This window comes from Dermacentor albipictus, chromosome 3, assembly GCF_038994185.2.
Source record: "Dermacentor albipictus isolate Rhodes 1998 colony chromosome 3, USDA_Dalb.pri_finalv2, whole genome shotgun sequence".
Lineage (NCBI taxonomy): Eukaryota > Metazoa > Arthropoda > Arachnida > Ixodida > Ixodidae > Dermacentor > Dermacentor albipictus.
This window is the reverse complement of record NC_091823.1, coordinates 31,806,966-31,827,890: the sequence shown is the minus strand read 5'-3', so window position 1 is coordinate 31,827,890 and position 20,925 is coordinate 31,806,966. Positions and strand designations below refer to the sequence as shown.

At 43.8% G+C, this 20,925-nt stretch overlaps 1 protein-coding gene and 1 non-coding gene across 4 annotated transcripts in view; one reads left to right on the top strand and one right to left on the bottom strand.

Moving 5' to 3' along the window:
• The window catches only part of LOC135903190 (serine/threonine-protein kinase DCLK1), a 43,445-nt gene that overhangs the window by 10,334 nt on the left and 12,186 nt on the right, over positions 1-20,925 (bottom strand). For all 3 annotated transcript variants that reach the window (XM_065433595.2, XM_065433601.2, XM_065433608.2), the window contains exons 5-16: positions 18,291-18,387; positions 16,202-16,285; positions 13,251-13,327; positions 9,556-9,647; positions 9,113-9,170; positions 6,224-6,343; positions 5,331-5,608; positions 5,000-5,077; positions 4,540-4,636; positions 4,039-4,125; positions 1,910-2,014; positions 281-334 (exon numbers count right to left, since the gene is read on the bottom strand). In XM_065433595.2, the coding sequence (XP_065289667.2) occupies positions 329-334; positions 1,910-2,014; positions 4,039-4,125; positions 4,540-4,636; positions 5,000-5,077; positions 5,331-5,608; positions 6,224-6,343; positions 9,113-9,170; positions 9,556-9,647; positions 13,251-13,327; positions 16,202-16,285; positions 18,291-18,387 (1,179 nt within the window). In that variant the 3' untranslated portion in view covers positions 281-328. The remainder of the gene's footprint in view (positions 1-280; positions 335-1,909; positions 2,015-4,038; positions 4,126-4,539; positions 4,637-4,999; positions 5,078-5,330; positions 5,609-6,223; positions 6,344-9,112; positions 9,171-9,555; positions 9,648-13,250; positions 13,328-16,201; positions 16,286-18,290; positions 18,388-20,925) is intronic.
• On the top strand, positions 20,363-20,435 carry TRNAS-UGA (transfer RNA serine (anticodon UGA)). Its single transcript has one exon. It is a non-coding gene; the product is annotated as a tRNA-Ser (tRNA).

The following is a 20,925-nucleotide window of genomic DNA, read 5'->3' as shown; positions in this document are numbered from 1 at the left end:
GTTCCGGGTTAATATTCACGATAGTTCTCTTATGCAAGTGACATCTATGGATGACCATAGGTGTGGAGGTTGTCCCATTACCACGCTAATCCCCACAAGCAACTCGTGTTCCAATGCCAGCCAATGTGGAAGCACTCTTATGTAAGGGAAGTTCACTTTGTGAATACAGGCCCTCAGGCATTGAAAATGCGCACCCTGCTAGGTTAGATACCACAAAAGTGCTGGTGTTGCTCCTCAGAGGGAGGTGCAAGAAGATGCACTGATAATCCAAGTGTCGTACCTGAGCATCCACAGCATGCAGCTTTCTTCGTGCTGACCAGCAGTGGTGTCAGGACTGAAAGCAAGCAAGCAGACGACATTCCATGCACAACTTAAACAATGATGCATACCATCGAATCCTCACTCAATGCCAATATGAAACATGAACTCAGACAACGTAACACTAACAGTTCCTAGTCCGGTTACTCTTTATACTCTCACAAAGAACAGAGTTCCACATCTGCTTTTCATTTGCTGCTAGCTCATCCACTCACTGCATGTGGTCACGTGATTCAAGAAGCAACTGTGCAGGGCAGAGAAGTCACCACTAAGGCAGAGACACAATGCTGCCGATGGCAACACAGCTGTGTCAACACAGTTTGGCATCTTTTTTGATGACCAATGCCCAGATGACTGTTTATGAAATTGGTCTGTCCTGTTTTTCTCATTTTGGTGCTGGTTTCGAAAGATAAACACTTCCTTCTTTTTCTTCCAAACAAGTTATTACTAATTCCCTTCAGGTGCCCGTGTCCCCATTTGTGGACGCAACTTGTTTTTGCTGGTTCTGTTGAGTGGTGACCAATAAAAGAAACAGACATCGAGCTTCAGGTGAACTGAACCCCCTGCATGCTCAACGTGCCTTGAATTCACTTCCGATGTGCTCCTTACTGCTACAGACGACCACTTTTCTTCAGGTACTACCATGTTTGATGGGACGTTTGACGTGGCGCATTCCGGTAGCAACATAGAAAAACTTTTTTTTTTGCTCAGAATGCATGCAGTCAATTAATAAATTTACGTATGTGCTTCAAGCCTGTGAATGAATTTTTTTATCCAAGAATAGTGAATTACTGACTGAGTAATAAATAAATAATTACTCTATAATTATGATGACTCATCAGAAAATGCACAAAGCATCATCCTATCACCTTGTGTTTCTAGCAGTGGAGCGTTGAGTGCTTAGGAATGAAGTTATTGAAATTTGACTACATTTATAGACAGTCCATCATAATTCACACCTGAGGGGGTTATTAAGGATTGCCGAGAGGCCTGTGTTTCAACAGAAGGCGCCACCACACTGCGCACAGCAAAGGATTCCGCGATAGGCAATGTCTCAGCACATGCAAGTATTTGTTGGCAAGAAATTGAACAATTATCATAGCTCATATGTGTTTAGTAATCAATAAAATGGCCTTCTGGTGTCCCAGATAAGGCGGGTTGACCACACTTTTGTCCACGTTGTTGCAAAAAGCTTGGCTCCTGTGAGTGTGACTTTCCCTCACAACCTTGGCTCATTTAATGTGAGGATGGCAAACCTCCACATAACTCTGCTCCATGTTCGAGCAGACACAGCAATTCTAGTTCCTATGGCAGTCTAACAATGAGCCTTTTTTGTGACAGCTGACAACAATGCTACAGTGAATGGAAACAGTCCCACTTGGATTTCTCACAATGTTACTGCGCAAAGAGGAGGCTTTCTTCACATGTGTAGCTCGCATTTCTTGGTGGTAATATGTGCAATGTTCTGCTTACTGTGCATGTATTGGAAAGGATATGTCCTGCATATACCACAAAAGATTAACAGAGTGGCAGGCTTACATAAAGGTGCTTGACAAGGGCAGTTTGCAAAAGCATGGTATAAGCTATTTACCATGGCCGACGGCAGTGCACCAGCAGCATCTAGGCTGGAACGTGGCCGCTCTTCAAAGTGCAGGCCCACCTGCCAAGCGCCAGACTGCCTGGTCGCTCCCCCACCCTGAAAAGATGGTGGACACACACCACAATGTTGCACAATTATTATTTCAGGCAGCGGCCCTGCAGCTCACACAAGATAGTGAGGTGGTTAAAGACAAACTGAATAAAAATTTCACTTTGGTCAAAATGGTTATAGTGAGCAGTAGATTCAATAGAAGCGACCGTGGCAATGTTGCAGGAGTGGCAATCACATAGTTTTATAACACCTTTCAAATAGTGTTTTAAAAGGTGATGTGGACACCTGGTGGCAAGCAAATGCAACTCAGATTCCTGAACTGTGACCATGTACAAATCATGTCATGTGTCATGTCTTGGTGTCCTGGCAGTTGATGGTACTAACTGTTCTCAGTTCTGGGTCCAGCTGGTGAGAAACTATCATAATGTTTCTTTGAGTCCTTGCCCTTTTCCTGAGGCAATTCACTGTCCTGTCCAGTGGATATGCCGGTGGACAGTACACTTGTTGCTCAAATGAGGTGCTGCATGGGGTGTTACATCAAGCTGAAGTGAAAACATCTCTGAAGGTTCTCATCTGAAATTGTGGTCCCTGCTTGTGCTGTTCAGATTCTTTAACATGAAGCAGTGGAGCTACATGAAAGCCCACAGAGAAGTGAATTTGTACACATCTCAGTGATTACTGCACAATAAACAGCAAACAGCTATTCTGCTGCCCAAATCCTGTGGAATCCCGCACAATTTCGTGGAAAAGCTACCCAATACTGTGCAATCATTAATGGGGAGCTGAAGGCAGAGTGCTCCAGTATGTGACGATACAAAACTTCCACCATTTCTCTGCCCGATAATAGGCTGGCAGTCAGGATGGGCAGAGGATAGGGGGCACTGGTTCTTATGGGCACAGCTACACTTTGCACAAAGAGCGAGTGATGCCAACTGGGAGAATGCCACCAATGCTTGGCAAGAGCAGCATATGCTTCCTTATAGCTTTGCTCATACAAAGCACATTCAAAAACATTGTCCGAAAATATTTGCGAGGAGATCAAGGCGTATTCCACACTGTTCATATAAAGCATTGCCGGGCTTCCTTAACGCTTTGAGGGTAAATTTTCTTCACCACATGCGACCCCTCATGGTTGAATGTGTTTAGTGCAGATTTAAAATCATTAGACTGACCTATTAAAAAAAAAATTTACAGCAATCTTTTTAGAGTGACCCTAAAGTGACAAAATATTTTCCATCGATAAATATATGCAATGTTTATTCATGAATACAGATGGGCTTCCATAAATAGGAATAGTAAAGTAGATACACTGAAATAAATATATTCTGATTCGGCACTAGGGTGATAGTCTGCATTAGAGGAATGGCTGCTCGACTTGTAGCAGAGCACCCAGCACGAACGCCAATACCGTAATCGAACCATGCATGCAAGCGCATGCAAGGAAGCTCTATGGTTGTGCGCCCACAGGAAAAAATAGACAAGTCGAAAACTTGCAGTAATTCTTTGTTCTGGAGCCAACGAGGAATAATCAGTTTTCGCGAGGCGAATCTTGAGAAAAGAAACAGCATGGCAGGATCGTTCGTATGTACCAGCGGCGGACTGTGAATAGATGTAATCGCACCCCTGTGAGCAACAGATGAGCGAACATTTAGCGGTAACCCTTTGAGAGATTCAAAACCAGATAGGCATCAGCTTTTACGAGCATAACGAATGGAAACAGCTTGCGAGTCAAAACCAGAACAACTAACTGCCGCGCGTCCTCGCATGCGCACATGCGTGAGCAGTTGCGGAAACAGCAGTGCGAAGAAGCCGTGGAATGAAAACCGAGAAAAAAAAAGTATATATTGTATCCACACAGGGTAGCAGCACTTGCTAGGCAACAAAGAGTTGAAAAACTGGAGCTTTTTTCAAACACACAGACGGCGCCATGAATACATGGCATCAAACGTATGGAACTTGTTCGCAGTGTCGTATATTTACGGCATCAACCCTCAAAGGGTTAGAGCAGGCCATGCACACATGCAGCGACAGTAAAGGACACAAGTTAAAAAAGAATGTTCAGCACTTGCCTGCTGCTGCAGCCAAGGATGCGCAAGGACTTGTACTGCACTCAAGCGCTGTGTCACGTCCACCTTGAGCATGCCACGGATCAAACCCTGCATGATGCAATTTACAATCCCATGTGCATATCAAATCCCTATAGCTGCTTTGAGGGCTTTTTATTTATTTTAAGCAGCAATCGACACAAACTATCAACACTGCTCTCAGAGCAGCGAAGAGGTGCCACTTGATAAAAGAAGGACTCAACAGCAAAGAAAAAAAGAGTCCCATCTTTATTCTATCTTTAACACACGCTCTCACAACAAGCAGTAACTTCAAACCATTCCCCAACTGGTAGAAATTGTTAGCAAGTCACCAGTGAAAATTTTGACAGCTTACAATTAAATCAATTCATGCTCGAGTTAACAGCTCTATTATTTATCTATCCTCGATGAGGCTTTGGTGAAATTTGAGCTAAAGAGGACACTGCGGTGACTTGTCATCCCTGTAAGCATCCCAAAAGCACTCACCTGAGCTGATGCAGATATACCATCCCAGTATGGAGCCATAAACTCGAACCGCCCACTCAGAATCTGGTCAAACAGTTCATCCTGGTTGTTTGTTTGACTGCAAGAATGCAAAAAGAGATGGCATGCAAGATTGAAGAAATTAAAAGAGTACACTCAAAGTCCAAATTACCTGAATTAACAAGATAACCAAAGTGGCTATTGTCAATAACGACAACATTAATATCGTTGAAGGGCAATTATGGCTGTGCCGTACAGAAATGCATGCTGACATATAGGCCAACATTCCTCCTTATGCTTGTGACATGCACAAACTTTTATTTCTTCGCACTTGTTGCAAAATGTTGCTGAATTATTAAATTCACAAGGGGAATACGTCTTGTTCAGGGGATATATTGAAATGCATTGATACGGTTATGTTACTGTGAAAGCAGTACAAACTGAATGTGAATGCGATACACACCTGACAAATGGTGGGAAACCGCAGAGAAGGATGTAGGTGATGACACCCATAGCCCACACATCCACCTCCAAGGCATAACTGCAAAGAAACAATGAAACGGTCCCCATAATTAGCTACCAACACCAACACTAGTTTACATGCCAGCTAAAGTGAAACATGGGATTGGCACCTATTGCAAGCCTGGTTTGAACCTGGCTTGCAATAAGCCTCGCTTGAACTGTGGCCTACATTTGATCGGATGCAACACACATTCACTGGCAGTCCTGAATACCTCTGCAAGTCCATTCCATTGTAACATGAAGTATAATGCAAGAGGTACAATTGTGCTCACCCTGTTTCGGCCAGTATCTCGGGGGCTACGTATGTCGGTGTGCCACACACCGTCGACAGCAAGGATCCGTCTCGGGGAAGTTCTGTCGCAAGGCCAAAGTCTGCCAGTTTGAGTGTACCCCGGACACCCACAAGCAGGTTCTCGGGTTTGATGTCTCGATGGACAACGCCCAACGAGTGCAGATGTGCAAGTGCACTGGCCAGGTCGCTGACCAGACGACTAGCCTCGTACTCTGGAAACTTGGTCACTGCTGCTATGGCGTCAAACAGGTCGCCCCCCTGTGACCACAAAACAAGAAAACCATTCTTCAATGTGAATTTGCTTTTTTTCAACTAAATGCTATTCTGCTCCTTCAAAGCTTCATGGGCACAGATACAGGAGGTCCTAAACAGAAAGTGCAATAGTCTGGTCCTTTCTACCAATGGCTTAGGTTGGCAACAGCCCAGAAACGAGCACTAAACTGCAATATCGCTCAACCTGTCTGTTCAAGCACAGCAGAAAACAAACAAACAAAAAAAGCTATACTTAATACTATTACACTTAGATACACCTTATGACAAATAACAAGTCAACACGTAAAGGCCTGAATTAAGAAATAAATCAAGAAAAAACAAAAAAAGAACCTGTCACTACGTTACACTACTTAAGAGTGACAACACAAGTGCTGTCAGCTTTCTCTACTTCTCCACATCCTTCTTTTTTTCCCCTTCATCCTTAAATCTGTGAGCCAACTGATGCAGCTCAATAACTAAAATGGCATTAACACAAATTTCATAACAGTGTGTTTTTGTATCCCAAGCAAGTAAAGAACAGCCTGGTAACAGTCTGTGATGTGTAATCATTCCTCATTATTTCTAACTACCTTTATTGCGGATAAAAGGCACATCATATACCTTGACCAGTTCCATGACCAGGTAGAGCTCAGTGTCAAAATTGAACTCTTCAACTAGCAGGACCACATTTGGATGCTGAACCCTCCGCAAAATGGCCACCTCGTTGGCAATCATCTGCTCCTGCAGGCACAACATACAAGCAACACAGTTGCACACAGCCACAGACGTCAACTACTTGGGGGCACTGGGACCCGAGCCACCTCCAGAACTTTCCAGTAGTGGGAAAGCTCACCCCCCACCTCCCGGGCGATGATGAAGCCCCCCGACCCCCTTACACACACACACCTAAAGTGCCATTACCAGAGCTTGCTCACCCACATCATTTGAGGTTTGCCTTGGTTTTCCTCAACCTTTTCGCTTAAAATTTTACTGGAGCTAATAGCTTACTGCATAACTGTTGGCATGGACACGCACGACTTTTAATTGATACTTTCGCTTTATTTCTACAAATCCTAACGAAAGGAGGACACGCGCATTAGAAGCACTAATGGCAGCTGCCTCATCCATATTTTCTCACTTCAACGTTGTTTTAAGTTTCCACTGTCAGCACCCTGCACATACACAATACACTTATTCATACACACAGGACAGACAAAGTTTATTATGTTATTGAAAGAGATGGAGGTAGCCAATTACAAACTTTTTCTAAAAGTACGGATAGCCTATGCCTAGAGAATAAATATGTTGCTGTATGTTCACCACACTTTAGATTGCTTTGCGTGCTTTTTTAATGATAAAAAAAGCCTATAGACTTCAGTGACCCCTTTGGCAGAGTCTTTTTATCAATGGCGTGTGAAATTCACGTGAATGTTGTCTCAGTATTGCTTCTCTTTCCACTAAGCAATACTAACGACTCATCATCATCATAATTTATTTTCCCTTAAGGACCCCTGTCGGGGTATTACATAAAGGAGGGGGGGGGGGTTACAGAAGATAAAGATAGAAACAAGGACATGGTTACAATTTCTTACAAAACTCAGCTTGTGGGTTTGTATTAGAAAAAAAAAAAGAAAAAGCCAGGAGGCACACTGAATAGAATGCAAAAGCAAATCAGCAGAACAGCCACAATGTGAGACGGCAATCACAAAAGAATGAAGGCACAGTACGGTCATTATAAGGTTAGGGTTTAAGGTTATCAGTAAGCAGCTGCTTTAAGATAATGGGGTTGCGCTCATTGACAACTTTATCTGGTAAGTTGTTCCACTCTATAATGAGGCTAGGCAAAAACAATTGATTAAAGGAAAATGATGAACCATGCAAACACTGGATGCTGCAAGAGTTAAAAAGGTGACGAGATGCACGGGTTGGTAGGATTAGAAGCCTTCCATGCAGTTCGGGGAAGTTATAATAAGGTCACTGGAAAAGGCACAGTTTTGCAATTTTCCGATGCAACACCAATGGTTCGAGCCCTTGAGATTATTTATTCGCACTGACACTTTCTTCACGGCTGTACCTGGAAGTGATGAATCTAGCAGCACGATCTTGTATTGATTCTAAAACCAGAAATGTTACGTGTGGAAAGACACAGACGAAAGATGCTATTTACACGCTATTTACACTGGAGCCAGGCATATTCAAGTTTACTTCGAATTAAAGTTTCATAAGCTAGTGTTCTTGTGGATGAGGGGCACAGCGCAAGGGTACGTCTGACATAACCAAGTGATTTATTGGTGTCTCTCGCCAATTTTGTTATATGGTCGGACCAGGTCAACTTGCTATTAATAGTGATACCGAGATAACGATACGATTCAACGGTGGATAGGGCTGTCGAGTTTAAAAAGTACGGGTGATCCTTGTTAGAGTGTTTACAGGATACCTGCATAACTTCACACTTGAAGATGTTAAGTTTCATTAAAGAGTTGGGACACCAGCTTTCTGATAAATGTAAGTCTTTTTGGTGCATTGCATGGTCGGATGGGTCTGTAATGCGACAACAGATTACGCAGTCTTCTGCAAAAAGTCGGATGTTGGATGATATGCCATTATAAAGGTCGTTTATGAAGATGAGAAAGAGAAGGGGACCGAGGATGGACCCCTGTGGTACTCCGGAGATGACGCTAGCAGTGGTTGAGCAATGATTTCTGACAGCTGTGTACTGGAATCGATTAGTAAGAAAGCAACGGATCCATGGCAGTGTGAGAGGGTTTCTGTTTCGTCCCAGTCCACAAGTCTTTCTCTAATGAGCAAAAGGTAAACATGATCCTTGCCTTGGGATTTGCAAATGGTAACAAGGGGAAGGCCGCAAACATATATATCAGTCATGGAAGTGTGGCAGTAGACCAAACACATGGACTATCGACAGAAATTATGAAAACCTGAGAAAGTCGGCAGCCTCAAGAAACAGTGGCGGAGGACTCCATCTCTGAGTCATAGCCTACGCATGGATGTTCTAGCATTTATGGCCTCAAACCCTCATGTTAGTGTATGGAACGCGGCCTTCGAGATACCGATTTCCAAGTCATCAGTTTGGAGGATTCTAAATGACGGCCTTTCACCCATACCACTTGAACCAGCACCAATGCTTGGAAGATAGGGACCTGTAGAATCGTCTAGGTTTCTCGAATTGGGCCCTTGCAAAACCTGATGAGTCACTCTAGTTTTTTAGCAACATCATGTGCACAGTTGAAGCCAATTTTCGCAGAAACGCCCAGGTAAATTTGCATAATGCGCACTACTGGAAGGACTCCAATCCACAGTGGGTAAAGCGCAATTGGCACCAGTACCAGTGGTCGCTCAATGTGTCGTTCGGAATTTATGCCAGTGCTATAATCGGTCCCATCTTCTTCGACCACACACTGACTGGAGAGCGTTATAGGAACGAAATCCTTGAAAAAGTGGTGGATGAGTTTCTCAGTGAAGTCCCGCTGTCAGATCACCATAAGCACTTGCCTTGCCTCTGCACTTGTCTTTGTCGATGATTTTTAGTGCATACTCGCCACCAGACTCCCTGCAGTAAGAGAACAAAAAAAAAGGCAAATAATGTACATATGTAAAACACTCAAGTCAGGAATCAATTTTACAATAACTGATAAAATTTTAAATTTTTTCCCAACTTCAGCACCTCAGAAATTTGGATCTACTGGCATTACTATCCACAAAAGCAATTGTTCATAAACAATTATATCTTGCACTGGTACAACATATTACACATGGAAAAGTGCCAATAGATGGTGCGTACACAAGATGAAAGTGACCTGTTAAATAAAGGAGGTGGTGCAAGGGGAAATTCAATATTCAGCAAATGAAAGGTGTCGAATGGCCAGCCTCTGTTCAATCCTAACTGAAGTCAGATATTCAGGCACCAGAGTATGTGCAAACATGGCTCCTCTCACCTGGAAACACACTGATAGACTCGAGCAAAGTTGCCGTCACCCAGCATTTCTCGCACCGTATACAGCCGTCCAACTGTCTCTGGTAGTACCACCTTCAGAGCAATCATAGAAAAACATTAAAAATTGAATTAAATTGTGCAATTTTACGTGCCAAAACCACAACATGATCATAGTGCATGCCGTAGTTGGGAACTTAGGACTGATTTTGACCACCAGGGGTTTTTTACCACACACCCAATGCAAGGCACATGGGTGTTTTTTTCATTTTGCCCCCATCGAAACGCAGCCGCCGTGGCCGAGATTTGATCCAAGGAAAAATGGTGCCGAGTTAGGCTAGCAATCTAAAGACTCAGTGCAATAGCCGTATTTTTGAAGGGTTCTCTTTGTCCAATCCCATTACTTACTTGTCGTTTATATTGCTTGAGTGGCCGATCACAGTGATAACTGTAGTGCTGAGAAATGATATTCTGTACAAAGAGGTGTACAGAGAACTTAATGAACTTGTCTCTGCTGAGTGTCTCCCTACCCGGAGATGATGATGATGATGTGATAACTTTATTTGGAATCCGGCGATTGGGAGGCCCGGGCCTGGGGCTGCCTGGATGGCCACTGGGAGCTGCTGCTCCCGTGCGGCTTCCTTGGCTCGCTGGACGGCCCAAAGTTGGTCTTGGAGTTCTGAGCTGAGCAGCACGGCCGACCACCGCGCCCGTAGATTTTCTGGGGAGACTGCCGTTACTTGGAGGCGACTACAAACAGAAACTTATACGAGTCCCGTGCAACTAAAAACTTTCTACCCCGATATATACGGGAGCGATATGTGCAAGCTATGCAAGTCTGTTAGAGCCACCCTTCAACACATGTTGTGGGGACGTGAAATATACCAAAATAAAATGGCAGTCTCCCTACCCGGAGACACTCCTCATATTTACTACTTGGTTTAAGTTTGCTGGGTAAATGTCTCGGAGGAAGAGGGCCTGGTGTAAGCCAGGAGAGGGGGCAGAATGACTCGGAGGAGCTGGCAAACAAGCATGGAACAATGGCCACTCTGACAAAATCTTTATATGTTAATGAAAGTGCTCTTTGTGTAACTGTAGCCATAAAAATCAACATCAGTTACGAGGTGTGTTCAAAAATAAACCGAAATTTTTAAATAGCGCACCAACCGACAGTGGGAGCTGTGGCTACTGAGCACACATAGCAGCAGGTCTAGACAACAAACTGCCATTTGCTGCATTCCGCTCTGATCATTATTTGGCAAGCTACGCCCGCTGAAGTAACCACTCTAACAAGCGGTTCATCGGATTAGTGCCAAAGTGACAATGAAAGAGCCTGAAGAACAACGTGTGTGTCTGAAGTTTTGCTACAGACTTGGCAAAACTTTCACAGAGACATTTCGCTTGCTTAGGCGAGCATACAGGGAGGATTATGCGAGTCCCATGCAGTGCTACGAGTGGTTTAAGCATATTCAACACGGTAGAATGTCGGTCGGTGACGATCCCAAGACTGGATGACCTTCCACATCAACAGGTGGTGAGCATGTAGAGAAAGTTCGTTTGAGGAGTTGATGATGAAGTGGGCATCAGCGAAGGATCACGCCATCAAAATTTGAGTAACAAACTTGAGATGCGTCGTGTCAGTGCAAAATTTGTGCTGCATTTGTTGACCGACGATCAGAAAGAGACCTGTGTTGAAATAGCCAGGAAATGCCTGCCCCTGCCAATGTCAATGAAAACTTCCTTAAGAACATCATAACAGGCAATGAGACGTGGGTTTATGGCTATGATATTGAAAAGAAGATGCAGTCATCGCAATGGGTGAGCTAAGGGTTTCCTCACCCCAAAAAATCATGCATGAGTTGGTCAAAGATCAAGGTGATGTTGGTTGTATTTTTTGCCTGTAAAGGCATTGTCCATCAAGAATTTGTGCCACGTGGTCAGATAATGAACAAGGAAGTCTACCAGGCAATTCTAGCATGTTTGAGGGATGCTGTGCACAGTAAGAGGCCTGAAGTGTGAGAAAACCAGGCTTAGATGTTGCATCATGACAATGCCACGGCTCACATGTTGCTGCTTATCTGCAGCTATTTAGCAAAACATCACACTCCTGTTGTGCCCATTACCCCGTATTCTCCGAACTTAGCCCCAGAAACTTATTCCAGTTTCCCAAACTTAAAACCACTTTGAAAGGATGTCATCTCCAAACCATAGAGGAGATTCAGTACAATGCAACAAGATACCTGCGCATCATACCAGAAAGTATGTTCCAGGAGGCTTTCCAAAAATGGAAGAAACAATGGGAACAGTGTATTGCCAGTAAAGAGGACTAATTTGAGGAGGACAGTGCTTAAAATGCTGTACAATGAAGATGTTATAGCGAAATTTCGGTTTCTTTTTTAACACGCCTTATATATACCAAACTGCAGTGCATTCCTCAATGATCGTAGACTACAACAGCAACCTGGATCATGGACTCATGCAAGCTTCGTTTGCACAAGGGCAAAGAAAAAGGAAATTGAAAAGATTCATAGACGATGGCAAGTTTAGCCTTTACCAACAGCTAGAGAGAAGTGTATAGCAGAAACGAGGAAGGATGTCAGCATTGTATGCTGTTTTCTAATGACTCATGTTGTTCTAACCCTTCAGGCAGTTGATCATTCTTTATTGAGGCTGTGAACACATCCTGCACTAAGCCTGCACTGCAGGGTAACCAAGAGGCTTGATTGATTAATTTTTTTGTTTTTTCACAGCCACACGACAGCCGCCATGGTTGCTCAGTGGCTATGGTGTTGGGCTGCTGAGCACGACGTCGCGGGATCGAACCCCGGCCATGGCAGCTGCATTTCGATGGGGGGCGAGATGCGAAAACACCCATGTACTTAGATTTAGGTGCACATTAAAGAGCCCCAGGTGGTCGAAATTTCGGGAGTCCTCCCCTACAGCAAGCCTCATAATCGGAAAGTGGTTTTGGCACGTAAAACCCCATATTTTTTTTTTAACCATACGACACCAACAATAAATATAAGGGCATGAAGACATAAGGGAAATTAACTGCACTTATTAGGTAATTGCAATTTAGAATAGACAAAGGGAAATGAAAGTGGATAAAAAAAGATTGCTCCCGGCAGAAGCCAAACTCACACATTTCGAATTACATGTGAAGTACTCTATGGCTGCGGCTATCCTTTCATGCACTTTTATGGGTATTTGTGCATGTGTGCAAGATCTTGCCCTAGCAGTGTTAGCAAGCACTACCCAAGGTGACGGTGGCTGATGTCCCACCACAGGCGTCATGCAGTATGTGAAATGTTTGCAAAACTCAATTGGAGTTGCATTTTACAAATGGCTGCTAATTAAAGGCAGGAACACACTACTTTCCAGCCTTGACTCCTATGAGTGCTACTACTGTACTCCAAATCACAGTGTGACATTGTTTCAGAAGCAAAGCACACAGTCTTCTACAGCAGACAGCAGGACTGTTAATTTCTAAACTCACAACATTTATATCAACGGCATCCACTGGACTGGTAACCTTCGCCACAGTGGAACCAGTTTAACTATTTGCACTGTGCCATCCAATTAGTGAATAGCTCTCTGAGGAAAGTGCTTATGGGAATCAAAATCACAAGTCACCATACACGTGAAAAAATCGTCCCCCCCCCCCCCCTCTCACGGCTGGCCACAAGCCTCACTACTTACATGATTTGTAAAATGAAGCTTTTTAGATGCCTTGGGTGAAATGGAGTGAGAGCTCTGAAAACTCAGGTTTGAAGACACTGTAAATGCAGAAGGAAAAAAATACCAGCCATTGGTCACCATGGCTGTCCCGGTGCCAATAATGGTGTTTTACACTGGTAAAGAAGAACAGGTAAAACTGGATGACCGATGCAGGAGACACATGCACAGAACAAGTCTTTAACTAGAATAAATATGGCCACAGATCCTAAAAAGCACAAGCTTCCACGACATAAAAGAACAAGGTGCAGCAAAACCTCGTTAATTTGTAGTTGACAGGGAACGTGGGTCAGGTACGAACTAAGTGATGTACTAATAAACAGACAACGGCAAATGAGAAACTACAGACTTACCGGCCAAAAAATAAATAAAAGTGTTAATTCTTACTCAAACACACACAGACAAGTTTTCTTTGAGAGCAGGCAGCAATAAATCTGATTTTCACTTGTCGCCATAGCGACCTTGCAGCAGCGACGGCATCCTTAAACTCTGCAAGGCTACGAGCCAGTTTCTCCATCAGGCTCCATGTCTCTGCCAATGCCCTTCACGGTGGTCAACGCACTAGCTGTGTCGGATACGGAAAGACCACCATTCACGACATCACCCATGATGACGACATGGAAACACTAGGGGCTATGGGTCCAGGAAACACGCCATGGCTACCACATTTCAATGCCGCTATCGGTGGCGACAGCAGTCCGGGAAAGGTCTGGGTGCAGCAATTTCGCTATATAGGGTCTGCGCGCATGACATTTTGCTGATTACATGCTTATACATGCCACCAAATGAAGTAAATACTATGCGCTAACCGTTTCACATGCGTTAACCGACTATGGCTTAAGTGGTCGGCCAATACATTAGGTTAATTGGAAACAGGATGGGGGATTCATTGCGACTATATTTAAACCGGACTTACTTATTAAGCAGGCACATATTAACGAGGTTTTACTGTACATCACAGGTCTGTTAGTTATCTAAAGGGCCCCTCACCAAGCCACACAGAAAATTTCGGTTATACGCTAGTTGTTATGTGCCTTCTAAGGAGCATTCTACCGCCAGAGTTTTTCAAGTTCGTTCATTAATAGCCGACATAGAAATATTTCATTGCGGTGACCCCCCGATTTCAGGAAGCGAGCATCACCACCAAGATAACACTCTCTCCACTTGCCCTGTCTGGCCTCCACAAGTGAAATTCCTTCCCTGCGTTCTCCCATATTAGAGCTCGAGGATCACGCAGCACTTACATCACAGGCTAGATGCATTTTCATTCTTTATTTTTTTTTCCTCACTTTTTTTCCTGTGTGGTGCCCTTCTGCTGATGACGTTGCATGTAAGTGGTTGCGTTTGTCTCATTTTGCGCAATGCACGATTTTGCACGCTGCACACGAGAACCCCTGACGAGCTGTATAAGTCAGTGCTACATGAACACTGAGGCAGACGCAAATGAATCATAGAGCATGATTGCAGGCTGGAACACAGTAGAAAATGACATAGTTTTGTTCTCTGCGTGCACGACTGCATGACATGTGAACAAGCAGACGAAATGGAAGTACATCTCCCTTGCTACAGTAAAATGTAAAACAAAGACATGCAGACATTCAGTTTGTAGGTTTATTTTTCTCTAAACTTTAATTCGTCTAGTTAAGCAACAGATCGAACAAATAACTTCTGTTGCCTTGAATAATTCTTAAAGTCACGTGCCACTATGAGCGATGCAATAGCACTGCCGTATGCTGCCATGTATACATAGGCACGCTTGCACGATATACGTCGACTCTTCAGCTGGGAGCGTGGTGCTCACCAGGAGAAGGGCAAATGGCGTTTGGTTTGAAATTTCAGCTCGTTGCACAGCAAGTAGTGATGTAATACTTAGCAGACATGATCGTTAGTGCGCACTGTACGCACTGTACTTTCCAGCTCAAAATGGCCAGACCTGGTGTCCACCTGGCAGAGCATACATTGCGCGATAATGATCGTGTCTGCAAAGTATTACATTGCTACGCGCTGCAGAAAGATCTGAAATTTCAAACAGAACGCCGTTTTTTCTTCTCCTCGTGGCCACTGCACTACAAGCTGGACAGTGACGTAGTCGTGTCCGCAGTGTGATGTCGCTTGTGGTGACATGGTGACGTCGAGAATTATTCAAGACAACATCTGTTATTTGTGTGATCTGTTGCTTGAATTGACAAACTGAGGTTTAGAGAAATAATAGAACATACAAACAGAATGTCTTTGTGTTTTCTGTTTTACTTCACATCGAAGCAAGAGAGATGTACTTACGCTTCATCTGCTTGTTCCTACTGTCGTGTGATCAGGTGTGCAGGTACCAAAACTATGCCATTTTCTACCGTGTTCCAGCGCTTGATCATGTTCTGCGATCTGCTTGTTCTGCCACAGTATTCATGTAGCACTGAATTATACTGCTAGTCATGTTTCCTTGTGCACAGTGCAAAAAATTGTGTGATGTGCGAACAAGACAACAGCTTGCGTGCGACGCCGTCAGCGAAAGTGCATAGTGCCGGGGGGGGGGGGAAAAAAAAAGGAAGGAGAAGAAAAAATGTAAGGCGGGGCCTGTGACATATGCATCACGCGATCCCCGAGTCCGGTATGGGAGAATGCAGGGAAGGAACTTCACTTGAGTAGGCTGGACGGCGCGAGTGGAGTCTTGCTTGGCAGTGGAGCCCGCCTGCTGAAATCATGGGTTCGTGGCACTGAAATATTTCTATCTTGGCTATCAATGAGCCGATTCGAAAAATTTTAGTGGCAGAACACTCCCGAGAGGACACATAACTTCCACTGTATAACCAAAATCTGCTATGGGGCCTGGTGAGGGGCCCTGTAAGAAAAAAAAAAAAAAGAAGCAAAACACTGAACCAAGTGAAGGCAACCCAAAAGCAAGTTAGGTGGGTGCTTACCGTCTGAAATGGGAGACATTGGTCGACCACATGAAAAACGCTGTTCTCGGCGCACTCGCATAGCGCCATTAAGATGCTTACACTCTGTGAAAAGAAAGAAAATATATGTGCAAGCAGCTTACAGATGCATATGCACACACAAAAAGTCTTTAAAAGAAAAAAAAGGAAAAAAATTGTGAGCCATTCAAGCCGGCACAAGTGAATGACCAGTGAAGCTGTTTAGCACACAGAACAGAAGTGAGAGAGAATTTTGAACAAAGGTATGCACACACGTTTCTTTATGTACATATGTGAAGACTATATATCTTATGCATTAGGATAGGAATAACTTTATTAAAATGCTGGCAACTGATGGTTTAAGGCATCGTTACGTTGGCCAAGCATCTTATGCATTACAAGAGGAATGAATCATTGCATTTTTTGCTTGCTTACGGAGGGTACGAGCCATTGCTGACGATGATAGCTTTTGTTGACATAGAACAAAAATGCAAGGAAACCTACACTCTTAAAAGAGTTTGCATCCTTTGGGGAGTATCTTGTCCAATAACAATAGTCAACATCTGCCTTGCTTGCGCTTTCTTTCTTTAAAGCTGCGAGCCTGGTACTTCCAGGTCCGAGATGGCATGTGCACTTTAGCGTGACATAGTATTGTTGACAGGAAAGTAGCGAGCAGATTTTTCAAGAAAGGTAATGTAAGGGAGATGACGATTATTGTTGTGGGACAAAATAAGCCCCAAAGGGTGCAAACTTCTTTAAGAGTGTAGCCATAAACATCTTCACTGTAAAACAAAACACGACCTTTTCTGTCTTAGAATCCTAGTAATTCTCATACACAGACCAGTAGAAATGAGCCTGCTTTTACTGGCAACCTGCCTACCATGTTGACAGACATCAGAAATTGTAAAATAATGAACAATAGGAGCTCTACTAATTAGCTCCATAATAAAGTACAATCTTGATGACAGATAGAAATCTCTCAGGAGAAGGAAAATATTCATATCCGAAATTTGTTTCACCCAAAAACAGAAAAAGAAAAACCCCAGAAAAATAAGGGGAAATGCTGCAGTGAAATGGCCAACTTGCTCAAAGCTTCCGACTTCTTTATTTAATTTCCCACAATCTTAGGACTTTTCATTGTTGTGTCCAAGCTGATGCATGATGGTGATATGGACATGATTTACGCAAGATAAGGGATCCTGTTTGCCTTTATTGGCGGTGGCAGAGCTACTTTGTATCGCACGATCTGACGGGTACAAAGGTAGAAAAGTTTCTACTTGTCATCAGGCACCAAAGACGTAAGAGGCGTGTAATACATGTAATGTAAAACTGGGTCGTGTGAGATTGCTGGCTCCTAATAAAGTTACAAGGTGTTTGAAAACAGCCGAGTTGCGTGATAGTGGAAAAAGCAAGGGTATTTTTTCTTTTTTTTTATGGGGGGGGGGGGTATGTGCATAGGTGGAGTGACGGCAAAGTGACAGGTTATTCTGGCAACAGGAATGAGACCGCAGTGCTGCTGCTCTGTCAATCACTCTACTGGTGTGCTGGGGCCTTCTTGCCGGCTCCGCTGAGGATCGTGTGGTGGCTCAATTGTTTGTATTACACTCCATAGCGCGAAAGGCAGTTCATAACATCAGAAATTTAGCACATTGTAAGGTAATGAACTTGGGCTGGGACTATTGAACAATTGTGTCACCCTGAAATTCGCATCAGGTGTGACCATATCATCAACATTCTACTGTATAATACCTTTGGCATGCACATCCCATTCTAGAATCAAGGGCCGCAAGTGTTCAAGGTCTAGGTCAGTGTCTAGAAATCCTGAGACTAACATCAATTGGCAGATATTCATTTGCACCAACTACCATGACCCTATGCCTTCATCTTTAAATCCTTAGTGCCATAAACTAACTTACAGCATGATACTACGTTCAAAACTGAACAAAGAAAATATATCAAGCAGAGTAAACCTCTAACCGAGTGATACTGGTGGCACATTACCGCAAAGCAGGAAAGAAAGTTGCACAGCTTCTATACAATTTCAGAACTGTGCTTCCAGGCTGATAAGAAAAATAATGAAAGGAGCGCCAACCTTCAGAGTCTAGATCGAAGTCATCATGCGAATATTTCTCGAGGCCATATGCAATGAATATGTCATCTGGACCGAAGAAGTCAGCCAAAGTGGTCACCTGTAATGTATGACATAATCCATGGTTTGCATAAGGAAGTAGCTCAGAATACAGTAGAACCTCTTTAATACCATCCCACTACACACGATTCCAAGGTACCAACGTTCGTGATCGAGAACACAGAAAAATGACCCAATATAGTTATGCTTATTTTTTACTGGTTCATATGGTTCTGGAAAACACAATTTTCCCACACCAATGTTCAGTACATCGCCAAAATTAACTGAGATCGTATGAAACGTTTTCCAGACACTAGATTCTATGTAACAAGAAAATGTGCAATCGAGAACAGTGTGTGGGCGCCCGCCGCATCAGCATCCCCACAATGCTCGCCCACCTGTCTCACGTGAAAACGCCGACACGCCATCGGCGCGCCATTGTATGCAGCTACTTCTGCATGCTATATGCATAAATTTTTTTTTCTTTCAAGGCTGCTGCAATTGGAGGTGCAGGTTATATATGGCGGCATGATACACATAAAAAATTATGGTACATACAATGCCGCCATCACCTTTTTCAATACGCCCATTCATGTCTGAAAGCATTTGGAACAAAAAGAAAAACTCAGTTACAAGGCTCTTTACTTCTGAGAGCGAACAAGACTTAATGGCACAAGCTGAGGGGAAGCCACACTTCCTCCGATAAATGTGCTTGCCACAAGCACTACATAACACATTTATGCCATTTAGCTATACAATATTACGACACCTTATTACAAGGGACTGCCCATTTACTGACATTACCCCTAACAAGTGTTTCAAGTTTATTATTCATCACTACAGGTATCTGGTTGCACGTAGAGTAAAACCTCGTTAAAACGTACCCGCTTAAGCAGTAGTTTAGTTTTAAAAGTAGCAAAGTCAAATCCTCGACTGAGCGGCCATTGAACATAATGTGTTTTGTATCCGCATAAACTGTACCAGCTTATTGCGTACGTATCTGTTAACACATAGTTTCCCATTATCATTGCGCGAACACGGCGGTGCGTTGTCTCCATCGGGCAGCCCGGCAGAACAAGCATCAGAGATCAGAACAACGGCCTCCAAGCGCCCTGTGCATTTATGCGTGAAACCACATCAACATCAACATCATTTTGGCGTGGTGCCAGAGAGCATTGTGAGGTTGTGGCATCGTGCAAGCAAGGACTCACATCATGCCAAAGCTCAGATAAAAAAGACGCCGTGTGCTTGGCATAGAAGAAAAATTAGACATTGTTTGTGCTATTGAAGGTGACACGAAGAAGTCGGCGCTGGCACGTGAGAGGGATCTGCAGTTGACTATGGCGTGTGGCATTTGGAATGCGAAGAAGTTGCTCGGCAGTGCTGCTGCGACCGCGAAGAGACGTTGGCTATGAGGTTTGACTTTTCGCCATTGTTGCCTCTGTTGTTGCCAAAGTGCTGACTAGTGACAGCGATAAGAACGACACAGAAAGCAACAGTATGGGCAATTAAGGCCTGACAGTGGCAGAAGCTGAGCGTTACGTCAGCCTCATAAATGCAATTGTGACGAGAACAGCACCCTGCAATGAAGAAGGCACCCCACGACTTCTGCAGCGCTACCGCCCGCATGCATGGAGAACATGCAACACCAACAAGGAATCTGCCATGAAAGGCTGGCTCGCAGCTTCAGTAAGTTTGAGGTCGCTGTCGTCGCTGCTAGGCCGCGGTGGCATCAAACGAAAATAACACTTTTGTCACACGAAGTGAATAAATACTGCATGTTTATTCCCCTTTCATTGCACTCTCTCTGAGTTCCGTTTTTGACAGGTAAGTGGGTGATAGCATGCTATTTTGGTTAAGAAGTACTACTGTTTAGTACTTCACCCTTCACTCTAAAAGATCACGTTCTCATGACGCCTGCGGCAAAAAAGATGTTCCACGTCCGCCGCCAAGGTCTGTGAGTGGTCGCGCTGGCTAACACTCCCAGGGTTCTACTAGGACATATAAATACCCAAGAAAGTGGATGGGAAAACGGCGCCGTGGTAGCTCAACTGGTAGAGCATCGCACGTGAAATGCGAAGGTTGTGGGTTCGGTTCCCACCTGCGGCAAGTTGTTTTTTCATCCACTTTAATTTCCATTAATTTATCGTTTATTTACTTCATTTATTAAGCACAAGTAATTTCCCCTATGTTGTCCTTGATGTCAGTGTTTGTTGACTTCTTATGATATGACTAATAAAAATCGGGCCCCTCGGTTAACCCCCTTTCTTCTCGTTTATTACCATTTAGTACATACTTTTTCCGAGCTCCGGCCAACTACGGTTTAACGAGGTTTCACTGTACTAAGAAATGTGGCTTTCCATAGTTGCACATAGCATTTCAGTACTTGCAAAGTAAGGTCGTAGTGTCCCTGTCTATGCACTGCCACATGCAGCATCCAATTAATGCAATGTCAGAATTTAGTGCTCAGTGAAGCGCATGCAAAGTGGTGCTTCCTATCGCACTTGCCTTTTCACTGTAGCAGCACTCAGATGCTTAAAACTGCGCACTCTAGGTTATTGCGAAGCATACATAAAGTGGAGCATTTGAAGTGTCTCAT